Consider the following 25,482-nt stretch of genomic DNA (forward strand, 5'->3'; position numbering starts at 1 on the left):
TTCCCCATAATTACACCTTCAAGACACTTCAGCCTCTCCCCAGGACTAAAGCTGCAGGACTGTGGCTTATTTTCCCAGAAAGATGCACTGAAAGTTATTTCTGTAGCTAGTCTATCAAGCTTTTTCCCCAGGAAATCTAGGTTCATCTTATGTTTGTGTAACATTTTAAGCTTCAACATTGAACATTTAACCCAAACACGGGATTTTCAATTGAAAAACGGAGCGCAATTTCACTCACGCTGCATACCTTGGCATCCGATGGATGCTCAGCAGATATTTGTTGATTTATTCCAAGTTTGTAAAAGTCACTGAAAATCAAAGTAACACGTGACCAGACAGGAAGTTCACCAGCTCACGGGTTTTTCGCTGGAGGACCTCCGGGCCCTTGCCAGGTGGGGCAGGGCTGTGCAATTGTTCTCACATTGAGCCTGGACACTGCTGGCTCCTAGCAAGCCAGGGATGGAGGAGGAACGAAGGTGGGCGGGAGGTGGGGTGTCTTAATCACCTAGGCACCCCAATGGGAATCAGGCTGGGTTTGACAGAAGGCAAAAAAAGGAACTTGAACTGAGTGGTATCATGTGTCAGTTGGGGTTGGGTGTGGAGGGGGAGTTAACAGGAGGGGTGTTCCAGAAGCCCTGGGCTGGTCTCCAGACCTCAGGGTGGTGATGGGAGCAGACAGACCTGAAGTTTTTCCTTTTGTCCTCACCCCACAGTCTGCTCCTGGCTGTAGGACTTCTCCCTAGGGCCACCAGAGACTCAACATGCCACGCTCTGAACTCGGGTCTGTGCCCTGCCCTCTAAGTGGCCAGTCTTCTCAACTCCCCCACTGCCGCCGGTAGCATCGAAACCCCTGAAACAACCCCTGCCCCACTCCCAGGCACCGAGCTTTTAAACCCTCCTCAATGTCAGGTTCACTCCACGCCCACTCCCAAATCCTGCTGATTCATCCCCTGCCTCCTGGATCCTCCTCTTCCTCTCTGCTCTCCAAACCGCCAGCTGAGCTGGTGCCCTTATCGCCCAGCATCTGGAGGACCTGCCGAAGCCACCCCGGCCTCCTCTGCCTCAGGCCTCTCTCTTCCTTTCTCAGTCGGAACAGCCGTATTCATATTCCTTCTTTGCCACGCGGCCTGGGCAGTCTGCTTCCTGTCTGCCACTCACCCTCACTGGCTAGCTTTTCCTCCTCAAAGCCTTTCTTTCCCTTATCTTCTTGCTAAACAAGCTATATTTCTTTTCTCTTTCCAAACTCTTCCTTGAAACTCCCCCCTCTAAGAAGCCTCAGGCTAAGGAGCATCCTACTGTCCTCAGTTTCCCCACCCATGTGTCCCCCTGTGGGACTGCGCCACTCGATTTCATAGGGGAGGCAGAACCAACAGGCCTGGATACTAGGCCATCTAGATCCTGCCTTCTCTTTCCTTCCTGGTCTTTAAATCCTGGCCCCCAATCTTCTGCCCCCAGAATGCTTTTCCGACCAGTCCACCTGGCCTGCCAATCCCTGTAGCATCCCTCTGTCCTGAGGGATTTGGTTATGCTGCTCTGCTGTCCTTTGTCCTCTGCCACAGGTATAGCTGAGGGTGAGGACTGGCTTTCTTCCTTCCTTCAAATCTCTAACTAGGGCTCAGGACCAGGTCGCAGAGGGTACAGAATAACCTGACCCCACAGGGCTCTCCGGTGCCACAAAAGAGTCTTCTAACAGTCCTTTTTCTCCCCAGACCGAACCCACCCTTGCACACTGAGCAAGCCTTTCACGCAGCACAATCACAGCATTGAGCTGGACACAGAGACAGGCACTGCCCCGCACTTGACCTCTCGTTTATTCAAACCCTCACTCTCATTCCCATCAAGTGAGAACTGGCATTTTGGGATTTTCCAGAGAGGGGCAGAGGGCTGCATGAAGAGCTAAGTTTACCCAAGTCTCTGGCACAACCATTCACTGGGGTCCCTCTAGTGCCTAGACACCCACTCTGGTCCTCAGCTTCACTTCCAGGGCTGGAGATGTCGCAACATGTTTGTGGAAGCCAGAGAAGGTTTAAGACAATACCACCACCGTTTTTAATATTATTATTTACCATATCAAGTCAACCCACAGTGATCTTCTCCATTTTACACAGAAGGAAACCAAAGCCCAGGGAGGTTAAGTAACCTGACCAAGGTCACACAGCTAGGAAGTAGCAGAGGCAGGATTTGCACTCAGGCCCACATCTCTCCAAAGCCCGCGATCTTAACCCTGACACCACACTGCCTTGGCTTTGGCTGGTGCTTGGAGCTTTGCCAAAGCCCTTTCAAATACACCTTCTCATTTGCTCCCCACCCAGGGAGTGTTTATGTGATTTGGCCAAGGTTAGACAGCTAAATTAGTGACAGAGCTGAGTCAGCTGCCTGCCTCCCTTATATCCACTACCGCCCTGCACTGAGAGGCCTCTGGCCCCAGGGTTAGCTGCCCTCCTGCTCCTGACTTCTGTTCTAGGCACTGGCTACACAGACTGAGCCCATGGTCGTGTCTCCTACCCAGGTCTCTCCCAGGTGAACTTGGGCTCCACTGTTTCTGATCTCAGAGGGCCTCGGACATGCAGCGCCTCCCTCGAGTTCTTCCACGTGGCTGTAGACAGGAGTCAGCTGCCCTGCCGACCGTGGGCAGTGATTACCAAGGATGAGGCCACCTTGGGCAGTCCAGTTTCCTTCTCGGTTCCGCCAGCTCCAGACTACCTCTTCCCTTTGACAGCCCTGTCCTGCTTTGTGCCCTGGTGCCCCTGAAAGTAGTTTTCTCTTGTCACCTCTGGGGACCTAAAGGGAATGACACTGGTGAGGAACAGGAGCTGGGGGAAGTACCTGTGGTGATACTGGCTTCCGCTGGATAACTGGATCCAAAGTATTTCAGACCCCTCACCTTAGTGTGTACTATTCATCACACGAATATGCCTGTCTCACCCTTCTGACCCTTCCTGGGATGGGGAGGGACAGGGCTCACCCACGGGAGAGACTAGGCCCTGGGTAGTGCACACACATCTCTGGAAAGATGAGCACCAGCCCCAGGTTCTTTGGTGAGTCAAGTTGTTAACCTCACGCGGAGTCTGTAAACTGCATTTGTGGGTCTGGAGCTGGGCTGAGAGCAGGATGTGAAAGTCCTTCCTGGGACCGTTGCAACGGGCCAGCAGCTAACAGAGGGGGTCTGGCCCAAGCTTTGCTGGCAGACTGAACCCTCCCTGGTGCCCCACTGCACACACAGAGTCTGCGATGACTGGCTCTGGGGGCGAGTAGCAAACTGTTTCTCCTTTCGCTTCGCCTGGGGCTCGGAACAAGTGACCGGGAAAGCGGGAAGTTGGTGACAGTCAGAGTCATGAACACCCGTCAGACTCCCTCCCCACAATACCACACCGCTCCCACTCCCCAAAGGGCCCAAGCCTCCAGAGGGAGGACATCCGAGACCCGACCCCCACCAGGAAGCTTCTCTTCGCTTGCCCCACCTGCTCAGGAGCAACGTGGCCCTGGCAGGAGGAAGCTTCTGAAAGATTTTCTTAGTGGAGCACAGGGGGTGGCCCAACCGGGGAGACGGGGCACAGAAAGCATGCGGGGAGGGGGGTGGGGGGGTTAAGAGAAGTGGCTGTAAAGCCCGGGAGGGAGACTTGGCTTGTCCCTCTCCCACCGCACTCCTCCAAGACCCAGAGGCCTGAGCTTTTCATTCATCCTTTAAGGAAGGCGCAAAGATGGAGGGGGGTCCTACCGAGGGAGGGGCCAGAGGCCACCACGACGGATGAGGACCAGGCTGGCCCAGCCCCTTCATCTTACGGTGGGGGGCGGTGAGGAGGAAGCGGAGGAGGGGAAGGTTGGCGGAGCGGGGAGGTGGGGAGCAAGGACTTGGCAGAAGCGCGCTCGACCGGAGGAAAGTCCCGAAAGCGGGAGAGCTCTGGGCTCCCAGGCCAGGGGGAGGGTGGAGGGGCCTGGGAGGGTCGCGGGCTGCCTCGGCCGCTTACCTGTCGCGCCAAGGCAGAGCCGCAGCCGAGCCGCCGACCGGCTCGCCGGCTTCCCGACGGGACGTCCTGGAGGGCGGGGCCGGGGCGGGCCCTGCAAGGCTGCTGGGGCGCGCCCTCCCCGCCCCTCCCCTGCCCGGCCAGGTGCAGGCGGTCACCCGCCGCGTCCCCGAGCGCTGCAGCCTGCAGCGGAACGCCCTGCTGCTCCTAGGGCCGCCTGGAGGCTGGCGGCCGGGTCGGGGGCGTCCCCCGCCCCGTGCGCCCCACCTGCCGGCCGCTGCTAGGAGCCCAGCTTCTCCAGATCTCAGCCCACCCCGGGATGCAGCCTCCGCGGCCAGGCTCTCAGCGCCGAAAAAGATCGGAGGGTCCTAGCCCCCTCCAGGACGACAGGCATTAGCCGAGCCGCCGGTGGCGCGGAGCCGCGTGTGCATGGAACCGCAGCTTGCGCCGCGCGGGCTCGGCGGCGGCGCGGCCGGAGCGCTCAGAGCCCGGAGGCAGCGGCGCCGGAGGGGAAAAAGGCGGCCTGGCAGCGAGGAGCCCCGGGGCTCCGTCCCAGGTTTGCTTCTCATTGGCAGGGTGGTCTGGGACAAAGGACTCCTCCTCTGCATCCAACAACTGCAGGTGTTAACTGTGTGCCACGAGCTAGGGCTGCATGTGCAAGGTCTCAGGGAAACCAGCAAATACCTACGATTATTATCCGGAATGTACATGGGAGGCGGCTGATCACACAGCCGGAGTGCTGCTCAAAGTGTCGTTCCCGGAGCAGCAGCAGCAGCAGCAGCAGCAGCAGCATCTGATAATTTGTTAGAAATGTAGATTCTTGGGTCCCACTCCAGACTAAATAATCCGAAACGCTAGGGATGGGGCCCAGCAAGGTGTGTTTTTAAAAGTCCTTCAAGTGATTCTGGTGCACGCTCAACTTTGAGAACCATTGAGCAAGCAGCGGCAGGGCTGGAGTCAGAATACAGGTGAATTCACTTCCTAAACCCGTGCTCTGAGTCACCCCGCCAGGGCCTCGGGCTGCTGGCTCACCGGTTCTCTCGGCTCTAAGGTTCTGTGATGTAATCTTCTGGGTCTTTATCTCAGTAATAGAGAAGTAGAGTGGAGGACTCCAGACTCCAAATAGCCGATAGTTTGGAAATTTTCTGTGGTAGAAACTTGGACCACTAATTCTGTTTTTCTTTTATTTTGATATTTAAACGAGTTTGTATTTCTAAGTCCGTAAGACCTGGGAGTGGGAGTGTGGGTGGCTGGATCTGAGCAAGAAGACCTTCTGAAGTGAACTGGGAAAGGCGGGGGAAGTCTCTTGGGGATTAACAATTGGATGGAGGGGAGTAATCCTGTTTTCTGATCTGGGACCCCCCCTTAGGACTGAGCTATTGAGGAGGCCAGAGGTTTAACAGCGATGGAGTCTGGAGAGAGGAGCCCAGAGGAGCATGGAGAAGACCTTACCCAGCTACACTAGATCAGGAGGATGGACATTCCCGACGGAGTAGAAAAGGGAGGCGTCCACTCACTCTAGACACGGTCACCCGTCTCCCCTAACTCCTAATAGCTGAGTGATTTCCCCACCCCCACCTCCCTTTCTTTCACACTAGAGACTCTTTGGGGCTCAAGTTCCTAAAGGGAGACTTTCTACAGAGGTTACCTTGATCATACGTTTTAGCCCCTTTACAGACCCTCAGGGCTCATTCTAACTCACACTGCTCCAGCTGCCACCATTCTTGTCACTTGTCTTGTTGGATAGCTATCTTTCTCAGGATAAGGGCATTTCCTATTGAAGACTGGGGGATGCTCCCCCTCATTTCTCTCTTTCTGGGGGCTAGACACTCCTATATGAGTCTGACCCTAAGGTCTTTGCCCCACCCTTCCTCTAACTTTGCTCTGTGACCCTCAGGGATTGTGTGATCTTGACCTGGCCCTTGGAACTTAGTCAGGACCCAACATGGTTTGAGGATGATGGGCTAGCCTGGACTCACAGCCTCCGTTCTTCCCCACGACAGAGTCATGTCCACTAACCCCATCCTGGAGTTCCTGAGAAGGTGGTGCCCAGCTTCCCAAGGAAGCAGCATCGTCTGTGTTGTGTGCTCCACGTTCTGGAAGCAAATTACTCATCCTATTTTACTTGGGCTGATTCTGGTTTTAAACATGACTTTGAGTCCTCAGAATAATCAGCTGCCTAATTTGGAGGCACATGTAGTCCGCAGGATGTGTGACCCACCCACCATGTGTCATGCACTGAGCTGTTCCCTTCTGGCGGGAAGGACAGGCTCCCTGCCTTCCGCTCCAGGAAGGCCTGGAGATGAACCCTGCAGAATGGTGACTCTGACCTCAGCCTGCCTCTGGTGGCAGGCCACTTAAAAAAATAGTTTTCTTTAATTGAAAAAGTTATATAGGCACATGGTTAAAATTCAAACTCTATAAAAAGATATATGATGAAAGATACATTTCCCCCCTCCCTGGACCTTGGTCCTTCTCTCCAGAAATCTTCTCTGCATATTCATGACCAAGGCTCTTGCCATCATTCAGCTCCTCTGCAGGACTTGCCTGAATTCCCTGCTCTTCAGGAAGTCCTGTGAATTTCATTTTTTTCTCACAGTCTTATTTTTATTTCTTGGCCGTTTTGGATTCTGTTTTTGGGTGTTCTGAGTTTCGCTTTTCACATCAGTGTGCTTCTGGGGGTTCCCCCTTTAAGGCAGGAAGTGTGGTGGGGAGCAGATCAGTTGAAGCAAACTGAGACAAGGACAGCTCTGTGAGGCTGTTGACGTCAGCTTCAGTCCTTATCAAGTCTCTTCCTTCCACACGCAGTCCCTGGTGAGGGGACCTCTGGGTGGAGCGGAATGAGGGAGACTTGCCCATCTGGAGGGGGTGCTGGCACCACTTAGTGGGGAAAGTTTGCAGAAGAAGTACTCAAGATGCCCAGGATCTGGGGGCACCTTTTGCAAAAGGGAAGTTTAACCATTGTGAAGAATAAAACCTCTAAATGCTTACAAGGTTTGCTGTGAGAACTCTTTCTGCCCCAAATTACGATATCTTATTGTTTAATAGCTCTCTTAAAAGAAAGAAAGAGATATGCACAGTGAGCCTTCTGAAACGTAATTGGATCTCAACCTGATAGTTATGTTGTCCAAAGGGAAGTAATAAAAGGGGTAATAAATGATCCCCCAGTGCAAACTATCCCCAGCTTACAGCAAAACCTCTGTTATCTGTCCCTAAAAAGTGGGAGAGGAGGTTCCTGTCTTCTTAGACTTTGAAAAAACAGTGAATTTCATTAGGGTGAAATCTATCTGATAGCATCTGAATGTTGTTTAATATTACTTTGGAGTGAAAGTAAAAGAGAGGCGGTGGAATAACTCAAGGGCAGTTCTCATGTCCTGATGTCTGATGTCCTCTGAATGTCCTGAAATTTTTGCCTCATTGCTTATTAGTTCCCATGGAATCTTATTTATTTTCAACAGGTAAAATGTACATATGGTACTACAATCAAAATTCCAAAAGTATAGTGAAGTGTAAGTCCGTCCGTTCCCTCCCCCCACACCCCGTCACCTAATTTTCCTCCCCAGAGGCAGCCGGTGTCATCAGTTTCTTTTGATTCTTTCTAGAAACAGCCCAGAGAAGGAGTCACCTTGATTTTAGCAAGTACCTGAAATCGTAACTTTTTTTTATTATGTTGTCTGCAATGGTTACAGTCACTTTAAAAGCAGTCAGCTTACTGAGCTCTCTTTGTGGCTCTGATAGATTTCCAATTGATTCTCTTGGGTCTTCTAGGTAGACAGACGTATCAACAGCTTTGCTTTTGGCAAAGTGAAAGCAGATTTGGAGTGAGACCTGAGTTGGATCCTGGCTCTTCCAACTACTCACTGTCTGACTTTAAATTCAGCCTTTAAAAAACGTTGGCACTCTCCAAAGGCAGCATGTAGGTGCAAAGTGGTCCTCCCCCCCCTCAGTGTGGTGGGTAGAGTGGGTAGAGGCCACACAGAGCCAAGGACTGTCCCTCTGCCAGCTCCTGGGTCCGTTCCACCTGGATCTGCGGATAAATCCACAGGACTTTGATCTCAGGGATTTCTAATTACCCGGAGATCAGGAGGAGACACTGAAGGGAAGCCCTAAACTAGAATGATGTTTTCTTTCTCCGTGAATAGAATGTGGGTTATGTTTGCTGAGAGCAGATTAAAATAGATTTTATTGTTTGAAATCAGGGATTACAGAAACTCTTTGAAGAGCTGCTGATTCTCAGTGAAGCCTACAGCCCCCCCACTGTGGTAGTGGGTGGAACAGTCAACCTCAATGGGGATGTACGTAGGTTTTCTCAGAGTTCAGACCCACTGCCAGACAGGAAGCTGGTGATAGTTGGTGAGGAGTGGTGCTAAGAGAAACCTATGGTTAGTGAGGGAAAAACCCACGTTCTTAACTTTCCATAGAATTTTGTCAACTAGAAGGGATGCCCCAGAATATCTCAAGGATCACTGCACCCTTTCACCACTCCATGGACAAGGGGATTGGGGATGTGGATTATCTAGTTTACTTACATGACATAATTTTTTTCAGCAGGACCTTAGAGGAGCATGAATGAACTCCTTCATATTTTCTACTGTCAGGAGAAGACAGACCTGAAGTGGTGCCTTGATATACGCACATTCTGCCAGACTACAGTAAGATGTGACAGGCATATATTGTCAGAACAAGGGCTGCACTCAAACTTTGAAAAGATATTGGCTCCACTTATTAATGATCAAGACTTAAAATATCCTGGAGTTTGGCTGTTGTAAGAGGTTTATGGGAAACTATTCTAGGCTTGCCAAACCACCAAGTGACTTCACAGGTACAAAACATGGATGCCCCAAGAACAGGAGAAGAACCCCCACTAGGGGGAGCTGGAGATGGACTTTTAGGACCTTGGTGGTCTCTGTGATGTGTTATCCTGTCCTGGCATTCAATACCCTGGTGAACCCACAAGTGCTAAATTTGAAGGCTTTGGGGGTCAGGATAGCTGACCCCTCAGCTTTTGTTGGTCCCTGGGCTGTTAGTTTCAGCTCAACATGGTGATCCATTCTTCTTGCCCGATGGCCAAAGAAGGGTGTCTCCTGGGAGCCTCTGGGAAAGCTTTCATTCCTTTGAACAAAACAGATATAAGAAGAAGACAGCCCCTCGGAAGCCTAGCTGAGGACAGAGCCCACCCAGTGACAGGGTGGAGCAGAGAGGCCACAGAACCCGGACCACTGCTGACGCTGTTGATCTGGAGCTTGTATTGCTCATGGAGTCCACCCCACCATGGCATCTGTTATGTGAGATAACTCTGTGGGCTGTTCTGGAGCCAAGGGAGGGACCAAAGGGGAAAATAGGGGGCACCAGCCCAAAGGGACCCAGACCTTCTCCAAGGACATTCAGATTTTGCTTTGAGTCTACAAAAACTAGAACTTTCTACAGAACCTGGAATGCCACAGAGGAAACAATCCCACCCGGGGAGTCAGAGAACCTTAGAGCCAATATGGCCCTAAACTTTTAATTCCAGTGGCGGAGGAAGCCATGTCTGAATGGGAGCCTCAGCCGGCCGCCCGCGTAAGCAGCTTCTCTGAGACCTTGCAGAGGAGTGAAGACCTGGAGGGGGTGCTCATGCACTCCTTGCTTTTGGAACCAGAGAATTGGAGCCCAGGGAACATTCTGGACGTGCCAGGTCACACCACCCATTCTTCACAGGGTTCTCCCACAGCCAGATGCTATGGGAGAGGCCCATCTCAGTATGTGGGTGCTGGGAGGCCGCGATAGAACTCCCCCAACCAAAGGAGAGACTCAGACTGACTGCACGGTACCCCTCAGCTGGCAGTTCTGTAATGGTGCGCAAGTTGTTTACTCTCAGTTTTCTCTTTTTAAAAAAAGGATATTAATGTGGATCTGTTGTAAAATTTAGATGAGATAATGTATGTAAATCACTCGTAATGTGCTCAGAACATAGTAAACGCCCCATTTTCAACGACAACAGTGACAACAACACAGGCACCCAGGGCCACTCCTCAGCCGCCAAGGAGAGCCACTGAGCTCTCCTAACCGTGCAGGGGCCCCTCAAGCCTGAATGGACGGATCCGTGAAGCCAACACATGGCTGTCTTGGTATGCGCCTGTAACTCCACCCAAAAGCTCTTTTTTGGAGTTTGGGATGGAGCCTCATAGCTCGTTGATGAGCTTGGCTGACCTGTGAGGTTTCGTCTGGGTTTGAGGGTGGCCAAGAATGACCACTTAGGTCCTACTCCAAGTTCTTTCATTTGGGTCTACTCCCAAAGCAGCTGAAAGCGGTGCAAAGGATGGAAATGAGACCACGGTACATCCACTGGGTGGCTGCTGCTCCCCGTGGCCTCTTCTGTCAATTCACGGAGAAGCACTCCCCAGAGTTTGGTGATGTTGGCAGCCAGTGAGGAGCAAGATGTCTGCCTGACCGGAGGAGCACCGAGCTGCAGGTTCGCTGCCTCTCTACCTCGGCCACATCACACCCAGGTCTAAAGGCCAAGCCTTGAAATTCTTCCTGTGTCAGCCTTGGAGCCGTCAGCCCTTGTCTGTACCTGTGCTGCACGCAGGAGGTTGTTAGTCCATCAGGAGCCTTATGAATTGTTAGAAGATCCCCCTTCCTCTGGGCAGATGCAGACCTGGGTCAGGGCACAGCGCGCCATGCTAAGCCTGTGCAGGGCTGAAGCCGCACGACCACCTGTGCAGCCGTGGCTGCAGCCCTGGGAGTCCCCATCTCTGTGCGGGGCCCGCTGCAGTGACCTCTGCCTTGGGGTGGGCAAAGGAAGTGGGCTTCCCTCGGTGTGAAGCCGGACATATGGGCACACTCTAGGGATCTTCCTACTTAGCCACCGTTGCTGTTTGCTGTCAGAGCAGACCCAAATCTGATACCAGGAGCTGCATGAAGGAGACAGATCACTGATCTGGAACATGGGACTGCCTGCTGAACATCAAATTAGCAGACTCCTGACCAAAGGCAGGAGAGACGGGGGACGTGACTGTGTACAAGGACAGACAGAGATCGGGAGAGGGCCAGTCAAGTGTGAAGCATCTGCTCTCTTCTCTGTCTAGCATCTCTTCAGGGAACTACCTTCCTTCGATTCTCAGTCCATGAAGTTCAGATGAAGCCCACCTCACCCCCAGCACCAAGGGTGGATCTGTGATATGTACATCATATCTATGTGCGCATATCCTTTGGCCACCAGCATTGGTTTAGGGTTAGGCACATTACCCAAGCCAGGCTACTCAGCCTTGTCTGAGATATTTCCTGGAACTAGCAAAAAAGATGACCCCACCCCACATGGCCGCTGATGGAATCATTAGCTGGGAAAATGATGTAAGTTTAGAGCAGCCAATGGCTATCCTTGCTATTACATGAGGAAGGAGAGTCAGCCTGAGCATGAAGTCAATCCTGAGAAAGCAGAGAATAAAGGTAAAGAGTAAGAGGACTCTAATGATATATTTTGGACTCCTGGATCCTGCTGTACCTGAAGTCATTTATTCCTAGACTTCTCCCTTCTTTCACTTTCTTTTCTTTCCCTCTGTTTACTCTCTCTCTCCCTTTCTTCTTTTGGTTGAAATTTGTTTGAATGTTTTTGTTACTTGCAACTGAAAGAACCTGACCAGTAAACAATGTATGCACTGAACTAACTTATTGTGATAGGGAAGTTGGTAAAGGGCCATCTGTGTTCACTTAAACCCAGGCCTGGCAGGGAGGAAGCAGAGAGAAACTCCCAAGAAAAACTTAGGAAATGAAGCTTTTGACTCTCCAAGTAACAGAGAAAGAGAGTGGAGTGGAGACTCGCAGTGAGAGGTGAGGACACATTGGATTGGGAGGGATGGACCACCCATCCTTCTAGGCTTTGTCCTGTGAGATGCCCTTGAACTAGGCCATTTCCCAGGGAGGACTTGGAGATACATGGGAGACCAGGAGAACTTGGGAGAGGAGATGACCCAAAGACTAGAGAGGCAAGAGGCTAGTCCAGCGTGGGGTCTGTCTCCAAGCCCCTCAGGGCGTGCTGCACCTCGACCCCTGTTAGTGCTGGGGGGCCAGGAGAGCCCCATTTCTCCACTTCCTTACAACCTCAGGCTCAGGCACGTTGATGTTCTGTGGCCCACCACATCCCTCACGTTTGCTTTGGAGAGACTGCACCAAATTCTCAGTGGGGTCTCCCGTGTTACATATAAATAGTGCTGCTGTAAACCCCCTCTCTGCATATCTCTGGCCATTTTCCTACGGTAAACTTCTAGAAGTGGAACTTGCTAGGTCAAAGGTTATGAACATTATTAAAGTTTTTGATTCTTATTCCAGGAGGAAATATTACCCATTACTAGAAGAGACAGAAAAAGTTCCTGCCCTTGTCAACTAGGAGAGGGCTGATGGCCCATAACTAATGTAAGAGGTGACCTGTTTTTCAGAAAAACAGAGCCACGTCACAATGTCTGTAATAAATTAAATTAAGACCGTAAAATGTGGTGTGGGTGCAGCAGATCACATGGCATTAAACAAATTGGACTGCCTGGTTCCCTGGAGATACACGGGACAGAAAGCAGCAGAGGGACGTAATGGGGTTAGCGTGGTGCTTTCCTGGAAGTTGGAAGTGTGGCAGTCGCAGCTGCTGTGGTTGCGTTTACCGAGGGCGACTTCTGTGTAAATGGGGTTAGGGCCAGAGGAAGGCAAAGAACTAGCATTTCTCTCTCAGGGAGCTCTGTTCGATGAGAGGAATCACCAGCTACAAATATAATTATCCCAGAAGAGAGATTTTGTCCTGGTGTAAGTAAGAACATTCTAACATTCTATCAACAGTTGGAAAGGTTCATGCATATGACAGCACTTGGAAGCCATAAAGCATTTCTGGGGAGGGGTACAGTGCCAGGTACTAAGGAGTCAGAGAGGAAGACGTGGTCCCCATCTGTAAGGAGCTGCTGGTCTAGTGAACGATTCCTCTAGGATGTGATGAGAGCTGTAACAGAGGAACGTATATAGGAGTCCAGTGATGGCACAAGGTGGGGAGTGATTAACTTACCTGCTGGATGAAGAGGTGACATGACCTGGTTTGTGAAGAACGAGTAGAAGTTTACCAGGTGGGTAGTGAGAGAGATGCAAGTAGAGTGAGGGGCCTACGTGTGACCTGGGTGGACCCACGATTTGGAATGCAAATAACACGGCCCAGCTAGTCCCCAGAATTTAGTGCTGCAGGCTCTATGCAGCGATATCAGATCCAGAAGTCCAGTCTGGGGCCATCGGAGGCTCCACTCTCCCCAGGTTCCCTCGGACTACTGGTGTTGAGAACAGACCACGTTGGTCGTGGCTAGGTGGGCTCCTTGCAGCAGGGGCTGCCATTAATGAGGAGGAGTCAGCCCGGGCCAGATAGTCCTCAGGGCAGAAGCTGGGCAAATTTGGAGGCGTGTCAAAAGACAAGGGGACTGGAGCCAAGTCTTGCCCTGAGAGTGTGTCTGAAGCACGGGATCCCTGTGCTACTAGCTAGACTGGTCAGAATTCCCTGTTTAAAACTCTTTCGGTTTTTCCGCGCGGCGACTTCCACCAGGCGCTTGGCTGCCGGCCCTAGTGGTGCACAGTGCACGGATCCCGCCCGTGGACGCCTGTGTTAGTTTCCTGGAGCTGCTGTGACAAAGTACCACAAACTGGGTAGCTTAAAACAGAAATTTATTGTCTCACGGTTGTGGAGAAATCCGCAGGGCCATGCTCCCTCTAGAATCTGTAGGGGACCGCTCCTTGCCTCTTCCTAGCTTCTGGTGACTTGCCCGCAATCTTTGTCATTCCTTGGACTGTCAACGCATCACTCTGACCCTCTCCCCTCACATGGCGTTCTCCCTGTGTCTCTCTGGGCCTTCACACAGCCGTCTCTTTATAAGGACACCAGTCATATTGGACTAAGGGGCGGCTCTACTCCAGGATGACCTCCTCTTAATTAATTACCCCTGCAATGACCCTATTTCCAAATAAGGCCACATTCTGAGGACTTCACCGTGTCTTTTGGGGGACACCGTTCAAACCATAACAGCATCTCTTAGAAATGTGGTGGCAGAGCTTTCAGATAGCAAGGACCTGAGCTCCCAGCGCTCTGAAGTGCCACTCAGGGGTGACAGCTAGGGGACGTGGTGTTTACATCTTTCTGCTGGGGAGACCCAAGGCTGCCCAGGATGGCGGCTGCAGGAAGATGTGGGCTGCAGGGAGCCGGGCTCTGCCTCGCTGCAGCGATGTTGCTCTAGAGGGAGCGGGTAGAGTTGCGTTCCTGTCAAGGGAGCCATTTGGGGCCCTTTCCCAGTCGTTCTTCAAGGAGAGTGGCTCCCAGTGTAGTGCTCCCTCTGGAACATTCTCCTTCCTGGACAGGTAAGGAGTGAGGAAGGGAATAACTAGTTACCCAGTTTGGGGTTTTTTTCCAGAGTTTTCCTGGATATTTTTGCTTGCCCATTAAAAAAATAAACATTTTGTGATCTGAAATTTATAGATGAGCAAAAGGAGAATTAACAGCATAAATAAAATCGAGTTTTGCCTAGCAGACACAGGGGGTGCCTTTCGATTTACTCAAGACTTCTTTTGTGCCACTCAGTGGGAGCTGCTCTTTTCATATAGTTCTTGCATGTTGCTTGTTTGCACAATCTTCTATCTCTTCGCTTATTATCCTAACAGGCATCCTTTCTCTCATTCTATTATCGAGTCAGTTGTGCTTTGAGTTATAGGAAAGCTATTGATTTTTGCATAATAATCTCGTGCCCAGCCACTTTTCTGAATTGTCTTATTGTTTGCAGCAGTTTTCAGTTGATTCTCTTATAGTGATATAATGTAGGGACATAATGACCACAATGATATAATGTCTCTTCCTTTTGTTGTTGTTGTTGTTGTCAAGTTCCATTGGCTAATACCCTCTCTACCCATTAAGTAACAGTGATGATTATGGTCACCCTTAATTTGTTTCTGACTTTACTGGGAATACTTCTGTTGTTTTCCTGCTAAGAATGGTGCTAGGTTCGATTGTTCCAATTAGAGTTGCCCGTGAATGCAATTGGGCTTGAATTTATTCATTTTTTTAGTGGAGGGTATTTCTTTCAAACTTTCTTGTTTCTTCTCCCCTCCTCCTTCATTTGGATTTTCTATCTTTTTAACTATCTTTTTTTTTTTTGGAAGATTAGCCCTGAGCTAACATCTGCCACCAATCCTCCTCTTTTTGCTGAGGAAGACTGGCCCTAAGCTAACATCCATGCCCATCTTCCTCTACTTTATATGCGGGACGCCTGCCACAGCATGGCTTGATAAGCAGCGTGTAGGTCCACACCCAGGATCTGAACCGGCAAACCCGGGGCCACTGAAGCGGAACATACAAACTTAACTGCTGTGCTGCCTGGCCAGCCCCACAATCTATCTTTTTATAGAGCATTTGCTATTTACCAATTTCCAGTTAATTTCTGTAAGCTGTATAAGATAGCGGTCCAGTTTCATTCTTTTGCATGCAACTACTTTTTTGAGACAGTGATTTCATTTCCTTTAGATATATATCCAGAAATAGGACTGCTGAATTATATGGTAGTTCTATTTTTATTTTTTTATTTATTTTATTTATTTATTTTTTTTTTTGAGGAAGATTAGCCCCGAGCTAACTGCTGCCAATCCTCCTCTTTTTGCTGAGGAAGACTGGCCCTGAGCTAACATCCATGCCCATCTTCCTCTACTTTATATGTGGGACGCCTACCACAGCATGGCATGCCAAGCGGTGACGTGTCTGCACCCGGGCTCCAGACCAGCAAGGAACCTCCATACTGTTTTCCACAGTAGCTGCACCAATTTGCATTCCTACCGCCAGCTGCTTTGTTTCACATCCTCACCAACACTTGTTATCCTTGTCTTTTTGATAATAACCATTCAAACAGGTGTGAGGTGACATCTCATTGTGGATTTGATTTGCATCTCCCCGAGGATTCGTGACTTTTGAGAACTTTTTCATGTACCTGTTGGCCATTTGTGTGTCTTTGGAAAAATGTCCATTCACATCCTTTGCCCATTTTTTAATTGGTTATTTGGTTGTTTTTGTGTGTGTGTTTTTTTTTTTTTTTGCTATTGAGTTGTATGAGTTTCTTATACATTTTGGATATTAACCCCTTACAAATATATGGCTTGCAAATATTTTCTCCCATTCTGTAGGTTGCCTTTCCATTTTGTTGATTGTTTCTTTTGCTTTGTAGAGGCTTGTTAGTTTGATGTAGTCCCGCTTGTTTATTTTTGCTTGTGTAGCTTGTGTTTTTGGTGTCACAACCAAAAAAATCATTGTCAAGACTGATGTCAAGGAGCTTTTCGCCTATGTTTTCTTCTAGGAGTTTTACTGTTTCAGGTCTTATACTTAAGTCTTTAATCCATTTCAAGTTAATTTTTGTGAGTGTTGTAACAGAGAGGTCCAATTTCATTCTTTTGCGTGTAACTATCCAGTTTTTCCAGCCACAATTATTGAAGAGACTATTCTTTCCCCATTGAGTATTTTTGGCTTTATTGTCAAATATTAGTTCCATGGCTTCATTTCTGGGCTGTCATTTCTGTTACATTCGTCTATGTGTCTGTTTTTATGCCAGTACCATACTATTTTGATTACTATAACTTTGTATTATAGTTTGAAAAGTTCTTGAATATGTTTATAAGTTTCATTGTTTTTCTGTTTTCTTATTTAATAATTTCTACTTCCATCTTTAGGAAGTTTTTAGTTTTTTTGTGGCTCTTTTTCTAACTTCTTGAGTGGGACGCTTAGTTCACTTATTTTAATTTCATATTTATGTGTATAGTTATTTAAAGCTATAAAATATTTTTGGTTCTAGTCTTCTGCAGTTTGTTTTAATTTCCTTTTCTTATGAATGAGTTACTTAAGAGTTTAAAAAATTCCATTTAGTAGAGTTTAAAAAAAATTTATTACTGATTTCAAGTTTTATTACATTATGATAATAGAATGTCTTTTACTCTATAGAATTTACTGAGTTTTCCTTTGATTTAATAGTCAATTTTGGTGAATATTCCATAAGCCCTTAAGACATATATTCTTTGTTTTCAAAATATAGAGTTTAATATATGTCAATTAGATCAGTCATATCAATTATGTTGCTCAAGTGTATATCTTATTTTTCGTCTTGCTCTGTTACAGGTGGAGAGAGGTAAAATAAACTCTTCTCATAATAATGTGTGTCAATTCTTCCTTGTATTTCCAGTAAACTTTGTTCTGTGTGTTTGTTATTATGTTATTTGGTGCGTAGGTATTTGTTAGATCGTCATTGTAAACCTTTCTTGTTATAAAGTGCCTGTAATTTTTGCCAGAAGGTAAAATCATGACTTTCTTTCTTTTCTTTCCTTTAGTGGGCATACCTCTGCCCATCCTTTATCTTTCAAACTTTCTGAGTTGCTTTGCTTTAGGCATGACTCTTATACTTTGGGGACAGTCTCTGCTTTTGGTATTTGGCGAGCTTGGGGCAGGAGAAGACGTGAAATAGGGCCCCCTGGCCTGGGAATTTGCCTATTTGATAGAGGTCTTTGATTATTTGTGTTTTTGAAAATGTCTTTATTTCACTTTCATCCCCCACCTTTTTTGACCCTCTATTTCCCAACTTTTAGTGATGAAAAATTTCAAACAGAGAGAGAAGATGAAAAACAAGAACAATGAACATCAGTAAAGCCCCACTAGATTTCACAATTGTCGACATCTTGCCATATTTACTTTATTTCTATCTCCATCTGGGCCTATCTATCTATTTCTATATCTGTATTGCTATATCATTTGCAAGTAAGTTGTAGACATCACGATACTCTACCCCTAGACACTGCGGCGTGCATCTCCTAAAGCGAAGAATCGTTTCCTACATAACTGCAAACCATCACATACAAAAACGAACCAGGGTGGAATCTTTTTAAATTCTGTGTTTCTTTGCTGGAAGTTCTCCTGGTGATCTACAGTCACAGGGATGCCAGCGGCTTGCTGGCGACAGTAACCCCATCCTGATCGTGCCCTCGCAGGAAGACAAGGGAGGGGATCAGAACTGGCTGCAAGTGTTTGAAGGGCTGTCACTGGAAGAATGAGCGGCGTTTCCCTCTGGCACTGCAGAGGAGGCACTTGGAATAAAGAGAAGTTTCAAGGAGGCAAATTGATTCTGGACTGGGCCTCAATGATGAATTCCTTGTCACTGGAGATATCTAGGGGAAATGGGATGGCCCCTTCTCAGGGTTCCTGTGGAGGGGAATCATGTTGGATAGACTTTCTTAGGGGAAAGGGACAAGAAGTTCTGGAGAGACTCAAACTGATACCCAGGTTATAATCAGATTGTAATGACTCGTTCATTTTGCCTACCCCAAATAAAGCTGATTCTTTTTGTATCTGTTTTTTGTTTTTGAGGAAGATTAGCCCTGAGCTAACTGCTGCAAATCCTCCTCTTTCTGCTGAGGAAGCCTGGCCCTGAGCTAACATCCGTGCCATCTTCCTCTACTTTATACCTGGGATGCCTAGCACAGCATGGCTTGCCAAGCGGTGCCATGTCCGCACCCGGGATCCAAACCGGGGTACCACAGGCCCCCCAAGAAATGGAACGTGTGAACTTAACCACTGCGCCACTGGGCCGGCCCCTGTATTTTTTTAATTTGAGTTCATAATAGTTTCTGTATCTGTTTTAAGGCTGGATTTTTTTTCTGTGCTATTCATTGGCTGCTCATCTCGTAAGCCCTGGTCGTTTTTGGTCAATCTAGCAGATACTCTTTCTTATATTTTATAAGAAAGGACCAGAGAAGCTCTGCCTTCCTTAAGGAGGAGGCTGGCCTTTTCAATTTGGCAGAAGATTAGAGGCAGAAAAAGATAAATCAGTGAAATAAATTCAAATTCTATGTCTATTCCCTTTTGCCCCAGCCCAAATGTCCGAATGGGTCTCTTTTCTTTTTCATTAACTGGAAAATAAAAGGCCTCAAGGGGTGTTTCATCAGGACTAAGAGTAGCTTGAATTGAATGTGTATCTATGTTGGATAATGTGCTTCCAGAGATAAGAAGCAGTAATCCTTATTTTCAGAACTTCGTGGGAGTCTGTTCAGTAAACTAATGAATGGGTATCACTGACAAGCTATTCAAAGTGGAAATGATATGAAACTGTCATCTGATGGGAAAAGGGTAACGGAGGAGAAACCCTGGGTTTTTCCTATGGGGAGTTCGTGTCAGTTCTAAAGGAGATTTACATTTTCAGTCTTCCATTGCAGCCAATTCAATTTTATGCACGAAGTGGCTGAATGCAATTATATTTCTAAGAAGCCATGCAATGAAGTGGAAAGCACTAGTGGTTCTTGACCCAGCTCTGCTATTAACTGGCCTGGGCAAGACCCTAATTCTAGCCACATTTCAGCTTTCTAGGCTATGAAATGTCCTGTATACATTTACAGACCCATTGAAGAGAAATGAGATCAGTCCATAAGAAAGTTAAATATATAGAATCTCGACGAAAATAATCCATAACCAATCTATAAATGAAAATTTGGGTGAGTTTATTCTGAGCTAAAATCTGAGGACCATGGCCCGGGGCCTTTCTTCCCAAAGGAAGAAAGGGCACCAAAGAAGTGAGGTGTACAGAGTGGTTACATACCCCCAAGCAGGACATTTCACATATGATTGAAATGTCCCTCCCACAATAGTCACAAGATTGCCCTGTCAGCACAGTGCTTGATGGACACAGCAGGTAGTGGGTCTGCTATCTCGGCGGGCGTAGCAGGAGGCAAGTGGGCGTAGCAGGAGGCAAGTCTATTGTCTCGAGCTGGGTGGTCACAGGTGAGCACAGCAATCAGTTTCTAGCCTAAGGAAAGATGCTTAATCCTTAAGGAGATGCCAACGTTGGGAGGGGGAGGGAAGTTGCACCTTTATCTCAAGGGCCTTTGTTCTTGCCATAGGGAATATCTAAAGCAGAAAAGACAATGTCAGGCCGAATTAGGTTTACACCAAATGGCTTCCTCATATTCTCCAATATATCCTATTGCTTGCCATTTTTATTTGTCAGAATGATACAGATGTGAGGTATTGAGTTTGCTGCTGCCTTAAGGATATCCCAGGCCTGTTGGCTAAAAGTGAAGTAAGCACTTCACTACTTAGTTTAACAAGCTTGAGAGGCTTATCACCAAGCAGATAAGAGGTGGAGTGAAACCACTGTGAACAGACCTGATTTCTAGGCAGGGCTAGGTGTGGTTAGAAACGGATAAGATAAATGTATTTAATCAATACAAATATGTTCAGATCTCATATCAAGGACTTGGCAAGTGGTCCTTGGTTAATGACTGTTTCTCCCAAATTCCTGAATGACTTCCTACCTGGATCCGGAAGTCCCGTGGCTTCTTTCCTCAAAGGCCTGCTTTTCTGTTTTGTTCCGCTCCCTCCCTAGGTCCTTTCCCCTACCTCTGCCTCTCTCCAAAGATCTTAATCATGATTCCGGAGAAGGCAGAAAGTAGGTTCTTGCCATTTTGCGTGGGTTCCGTCTGCCAGAGCCTCCCTCGGTCTGGAGTAAGATGTAAGTGAATACAGTGTAAGGAATTTCTGTGGACGACGCTGCTGCTGACGAATGGAGGGGGTGATTTTCCCAGGCGAGTCAGTTTTCGTGGCGCTTCATTGTTCTTCCCGGTGATGTGCAGTGTTCCAGCCTGGCAGCATGCTGTGAACAAAGAAAATTGTATTCTGAAGTCTCGTTAGATATGCTGCGACTTGGCAGGGGCTGAGGACAAATCACGCACCAACATAACCTTTTTAGCTCGACAAAGAACCGCGTCTCTCCCCGCCTCCCCGCTCGCTTCACGGGAAGTGCTCCCAGACGACAGCACAAACAAGCCCTAATTAAGTCTGTCCTCGCATCCCGACGTCTTTTCCTCCAACCTTTCCTTGGGTTTAGACGTGTAATTAAGAGGAAGAGGGAGAAACGAAATCAGGTCTAAGATACAGCTGGGAATTAGGAGCTACCTAATGGCAAGTAAAGACTAGAACCTCTGCTCTGGCAGCTCTTTTGACAGTTGAAACAGGGCAAGAGATGTGGTAAATTGATGAAGGAATTAAGATGCTTTTGAGGGATAAATCGATTGCAATTATCTGAGAACATTTTCTCAGACCTTTTGAGTTTCCTACATTTTTGTCTTTTGACTCTGAATGAGAGATTTTTAATGTCTTCCAGGCCATATTTAAAGGTGACATATGTAAGGTGCCTGCTGCTTCCCTGGGAAGGCACGAACACAGCCTAACAATTATATGCAAAATGTGGGGCTTTGTGTACTTATCTGAAAAGACAGTCCCATAGAGTTATCGTGTGTCCAGCGGGGGCAAGACTTACCCTCTCCTCCTAAAGTTTAAGAACCACTGGAACTAGAGAAGGATTTAGAGACAAAAAATCTGGAAGGATTTAGCCACATTTGGAAGCCGGGTGGAGCCTATGAAAGTTAGAGGAGAACGAAGACCCCAGGCAGTCCCACGGGGGCAGCAGATGGTTAAGCAGATGCATCTGGAATCAGATACATCTAAGCGGAGAGCCCAGTGTCTCCCTTTATTAACTGTGCTGGCTGTGTGACCTGGGGCAAGTTGCATCTCTAAGCCTCAGTGTTCTCGTTTATGAAATGGGATGATAGGACCTACCTCGTAGAATTGTTGCGAGGATTAACGAGGTCATCCTGTAGCACACCTTCTTGTCTCCCTGTTGGGGTGTGCGCGTATGTGTGTGTGTATAGTCTCTGTCTCTACATGTATTTTGCATTTTCCTGCCCATTTTATGCCTCCTTCCAGGCCAAGCAGCCCGTGCGGCCTCAGAAGGCTCTAAGTACTGTTCCCCATCTGTGTTTTCTGCTTTCTTTAGAAAAATAATCAGTGTGAGGTGGTGTCCTTGGCTGACATCTTCCTTCCAGCTCCCCTAGTCCCTGCTTGCCAGCCAGGCCAAGAGCAGCATATTGGCACTTTCCCAAGCAGTGTAGGGAGCAGCAGAGGCTTGGAGCTTGGTGCCCAGAGCCTGGAGCCAAGTGAGCCAGCCTGCTCTGGGAAGGAGAGACCGGATCAGCCCTGGGAGGGGAGAGCCATGTCTCCTGCAGTGCCCCAGATAGCAGCTGCCTCAGGCAGCCTCAGAGGCTGCCTCTGTGGCCTAGTTCCTTTTGTAATTTGCACAACAGACCAGAAGATGGGGCTCTTGACCCTGGAGTCAAGGGCCAGAGGCTCTGACTTATTCCACATTTGAACTGGAGGAAAATCAGACCCACAAGAGCTCCCAGGAATCCCCTGCCTCCGCATTCCTCTCCCTACCCGGCACGTTCCTGTCTTATTCCCAGGGCTGGGAGCTATCTTTCCGGGGAGTGGGGAATGCGGGGTGCATCTTCCCTTTGGTCACTGTCACGGCCCCTCCTGAATTACCACATTGCCAGAGTCCGTCTAACTGACCCCCTGCCTCAGGTTTCCCCTGTAACCCATCGGGTCCCTAATGGCAGATTTCGGCAATGGGACCCCTTGTATAGGACTGTGTTGCATGGTGGCCCAGAGTTCTAGAGTCAGACAGGCTTGTCCGTGACTCATCTCATCAGGTGAGGCTCTCCTCCCCTCCGCAGAGAAGCCCTCCGCAAGCACCTCGTCTAAAGTAGATCTCCCCACCCCCATGCCAGTTACTCTATCACATGACCCTGTCATTTACTTCCTGGCAGCTAGCATAAGCTGCAATTATCTTGTTGTTTACTTGTTTACTCTCTCCTCACCAAATTGTAAGGCTCAAGAGGGCAGGACCCTGTTTGTCTTATTGATTGTTTCCAAAACACCCAACACAGGGCTGAATACAAAGGTTCTCAGGAAATATGTTTTGAATGAATAAATGACTGAATCTCAGCTTAAAGACTGCTTGACTTTGGGAAAGCTGTTAAACTTCTCTGAACCTCAGTTTTCTGATCAGTGTAATGGAGAAATAATGGAAATGTCATGAATCTTAAATGGCACAATGCATTTACACCACTAAACCCAGTCTGGGTGCATGGAAGTCTTCTCTCAAATTTTCAGCAGTGTCCTACTTTCTATCATAGGAGAAAAATAAAGTCTGAATTAATTAGCTGGCTCTCCACAATTCGGCCATGGCTTTTCTTACCACAATTTTTACTTCTATTGCTCTTCTTTATAACTTTCTGCTTTGGCCCCAATCCTGGCTACCCTGAACGGGTCCATGTGTGTTCCTATTCTTAAGTCTTTGCCCAAGAGTCGGGATGCTTGTTCTCCTTATCTTAGCTCAACTATTTTCAGATTTAGCTCAAACCCATGTCCTGTGTGTCATGTTCCTGAAGTGTCCCCAGTCATAAGAATCATTTTCTCTTCAGAATTTTTATAAACTTTGTGGTCTATATTACTCTTATGGCTCATTCTATGTTCTATTATCTTGTCATCATATTAACTTATACCCTGTTTCCTTGATTAGATCATATGCCCTTGGGAGATATGTATAATATTTTAGATTTCTCTGCATCCTGATTGCCATTTAGGTCTGTACATAGTAGGTGTTCAATACATTTTTTATTAGATTGAGCTAAAAGAACATATATTTGTTAACTACTTTCTATGTGCCCAGCATTTTTTGAGGTTCTGTGGAGTATAGAGAAGGGCATAAGAAAAATTCATTGCCTTCAAAAACTTACAATATTAAAGTAAGGTAAAGTCAAGAGATAATAAAGTACTTCGATAACCACAGTATGGTAAATGCTATAAGAAAGGCATGAAGTACTATGAAGATTCAGAGGAGAGATGACATCTCATAGGGGAGTTGGGGAGAGTGGGATAAAGAAAGCCTTCTTGGAAGAGGTGGCCTTTGAGATTGACTTTGAAGGATGGTTAAGGTTTTGATGGGCAAAAATGGGGTGAATTCCAGATTCAAGAGACCTGATTAGTGAAGAGATCAAAAATAGACTGTGGCAATGAACACTAAGACTCAGAAACAGGACCAGGGGCTTATACAGAAAATCAGAAATATTCTGCCTCAGGGACACTGAAGCACACCTTGTTTCAAATTTCAGGGCCAATAAAAGGGGCGGTTTTCAGGGGTTGAAGCGTTAACATGTACCTGACTACATTCCTCAAGCATAGCTTCTGTGGAGACTGAGAATTATTTGCAACAGTTCTTTTTGCTCTAATAATGTGGGCTTACCTACAGTCTGACGTGATACTGCATATAAAGCAAAAGGCCCCTTTCCTCCTCTTGGGGATAGAGGATTGGTTGGATTGTGTCCAGCCTCTCTTTCCTTTTAAATCCCATCAAAGTGAATGCATTACTCATGATTTTCTAACCTTGCCTTAGATCGGTAGTTCTTCTGTTGTTAAATAATAATTTGCCTTACATCATTTCTTGGAAAAGTTGAACGTGTTTTTGTGGAATTATTTCAACAATCATCCTTAGCTCCACTCTGTGCTTTTCGCTACCAACCTGAAACCCAGGGAGACGACCTAAGTCACAGTGAGTCTGTGGAGAGGGTCAGCTCACTGCCTGCCTGCTTCTCTTTAATGCTCTTTAATCTGGCCACTAGCTGAGAGATTAACAAGTAATCTTAGAAAGCCCTTTTCCCTCATCCTCAATTACTTCCTTCGGCAATCCCAATGGACGTTTCCCCAGAATTTAAAAATCATTACCTAAGGAATAAAATCAGAATAGACTATATCAACACCTTCCCAGTTTTCAGGGGTCAGGTGCAGCCACACGTAGAAGCACGAGATTTTCGATTTCTAGCAAGCGCTTGGAAGGACCTTCAAGCCTAGAGGCCCCTGAAGGGAGGGAGGCGGTTTCCAAGACAACCGGGCCCCGGAGCGGTTGGCTCCCCAGGCTCCCTCCTCCTCCTCCCGGTAGCCCAGGGTACCGCCGGACAGCGTCCTCCCTTGCTCCGCGCCCTGATTGGCCGCACAGGCCGCGCGCTGATTGGCTGCGGCGATGCCTCGCGGGCCGGTGGCTATGGAGGCGGCGGCGGTTGATGGTTGACCGTTGGCTCGAGGGTAGGGGTCGCCGCTCGGGCGATCCGCTCAGACCCGACCAGAGCGCGCCGGCTGCTGACGCTCGGCCTGGAGCCCGCGGGCGAGACCTAGCTCGGATCCGCCATGCCGGCCGGGAGTACCGAGTCGGACGGCGTCCTCCGCTATCAGGTAGGGCCCCGCCTCCCGCCCCTCCCCGGGGCTCAGCCTCCCCATCCTCTGCCCACCCTCCTTCCTCTGCCCCCGAGCCCGAGCTCCGCAGGCCACTCCCTGAGGGCGAGGGGAGGCCAGCCCACGACACCAGAGGGCGCTCCGGGCGGTTGGGGATCGGCCGGGGCTGCGAGAGGGTGACCTTGGGCCGAACCTGGGAGCCGGCCGGTCTCTGCCGCATCCCTTGCGCGGCAGGCAGAGGAGCCTTGGCGGCCAGCGGGCGGTGACCTCTGTTCTCCTCGGGTACTCCCTGTTGGGAGAGAGGCTGGCTTCTGGCCTCGCCGTGTCTAGCTGGCACCTTGCTCTGAGCCAGGGACCTTGCTCTGGTCGAGCAGGTCTCTTTGTGTTTTT

The 25,482-nt window shown here is 48.5% G+C and overlaps 2 protein-coding genes and 3 long non-coding RNA genes across 12 annotated transcripts in view; 3 read left to right on the forward strand and 2 right to left on the reverse strand.

The window, feature by feature from the left end:
- GALNT6 (polypeptide N-acetylgalactosaminyltransferase 6) overlaps window positions 1-4,107 on the reverse strand; it is a 34,501-nt gene extending 30,394 nt beyond the window's left edge. For 2 of the 3 annotated variants that reach the window (XM_008512245.2, XM_070621351.1), the window contains exon 1: window positions 3,969-4,107. The gene's annotated coding sequence lies outside the window, so the exon portion shown is untranslated. Of the gene's footprint in view, window positions 1-2,505; window positions 2,782-3,968 lie in introns of all 3 variants that reach the window. The other variant, XM_070621350.1, reaches the window with a different exon arrangement.
- LOC103545617 (uncharacterized) lies at window positions 4,089-6,955 on the forward strand. 2 transcript variants are annotated; one of them, XR_543466.2, is made up of 2 exons: window positions 4,089-4,933; window positions 5,335-6,955. It is a non-coding gene; the product is annotated as an uncharacterized lncRNA (long non-coding RNA). The 2 variants fall into 2 exon arrangements; XR_543467.2 differs by having other exon boundaries at window positions 4,185-4,521.
- Window positions 6,956-7,733: 778 nt separating this feature from the next.
- Window positions 7,734-11,437, forward strand: LOC139083588 (uncharacterized). Its single transcript, XR_011540445.1, has 2 exons — window positions 7,734-7,881; window positions 8,514-11,437. It is a non-coding gene; the product is annotated as an uncharacterized lncRNA (long non-coding RNA).
- An 8,903-nt stretch (window positions 11,438-20,340) lies between these two features.
- LOC139083589 (uncharacterized) lies at window positions 20,341-25,154 on the reverse strand. Its single transcript, XR_011540446.1, has 2 exons — window positions 24,589-25,154; window positions 20,341-20,620 (listed from the first exon to the last, which is right to left on the reverse strand). It is a non-coding gene; the product is annotated as an uncharacterized lncRNA (long non-coding RNA).
- SLC4A8 (solute carrier family 4 member 8) overlaps window positions 24,844-25,482 on the forward strand; it is a 61,754-nt gene continuing 61,115 nt past the window's right edge. For 3 of the 5 annotated variants that reach the window (XM_070621347.1, XM_008512209.2, XM_008512220.2), the window contains exon 1: window positions 24,870-25,092. In XM_070621347.1, the coding sequence (XP_070477448.1) occupies window positions 25,048-25,092 (45 nt within the window). In that variant the 5' untranslated portion in view covers window positions 24,870-25,047. Of the gene's footprint in view, window positions 25,093-25,482 lie in introns of all 5 variants that reach the window. The other 2 variants (XM_008512215.2, XM_070621348.1) reach the window with 2 other exon arrangements.

Source organism: Equus przewalskii, chromosome 5 (genome assembly GCF_037783145.1).
Source record: "Equus przewalskii isolate Varuska chromosome 5, EquPr2, whole genome shotgun sequence".
NCBI lineage: Eukaryota > Metazoa > Chordata > Mammalia > Perissodactyla > Equidae > Equus > Equus przewalskii.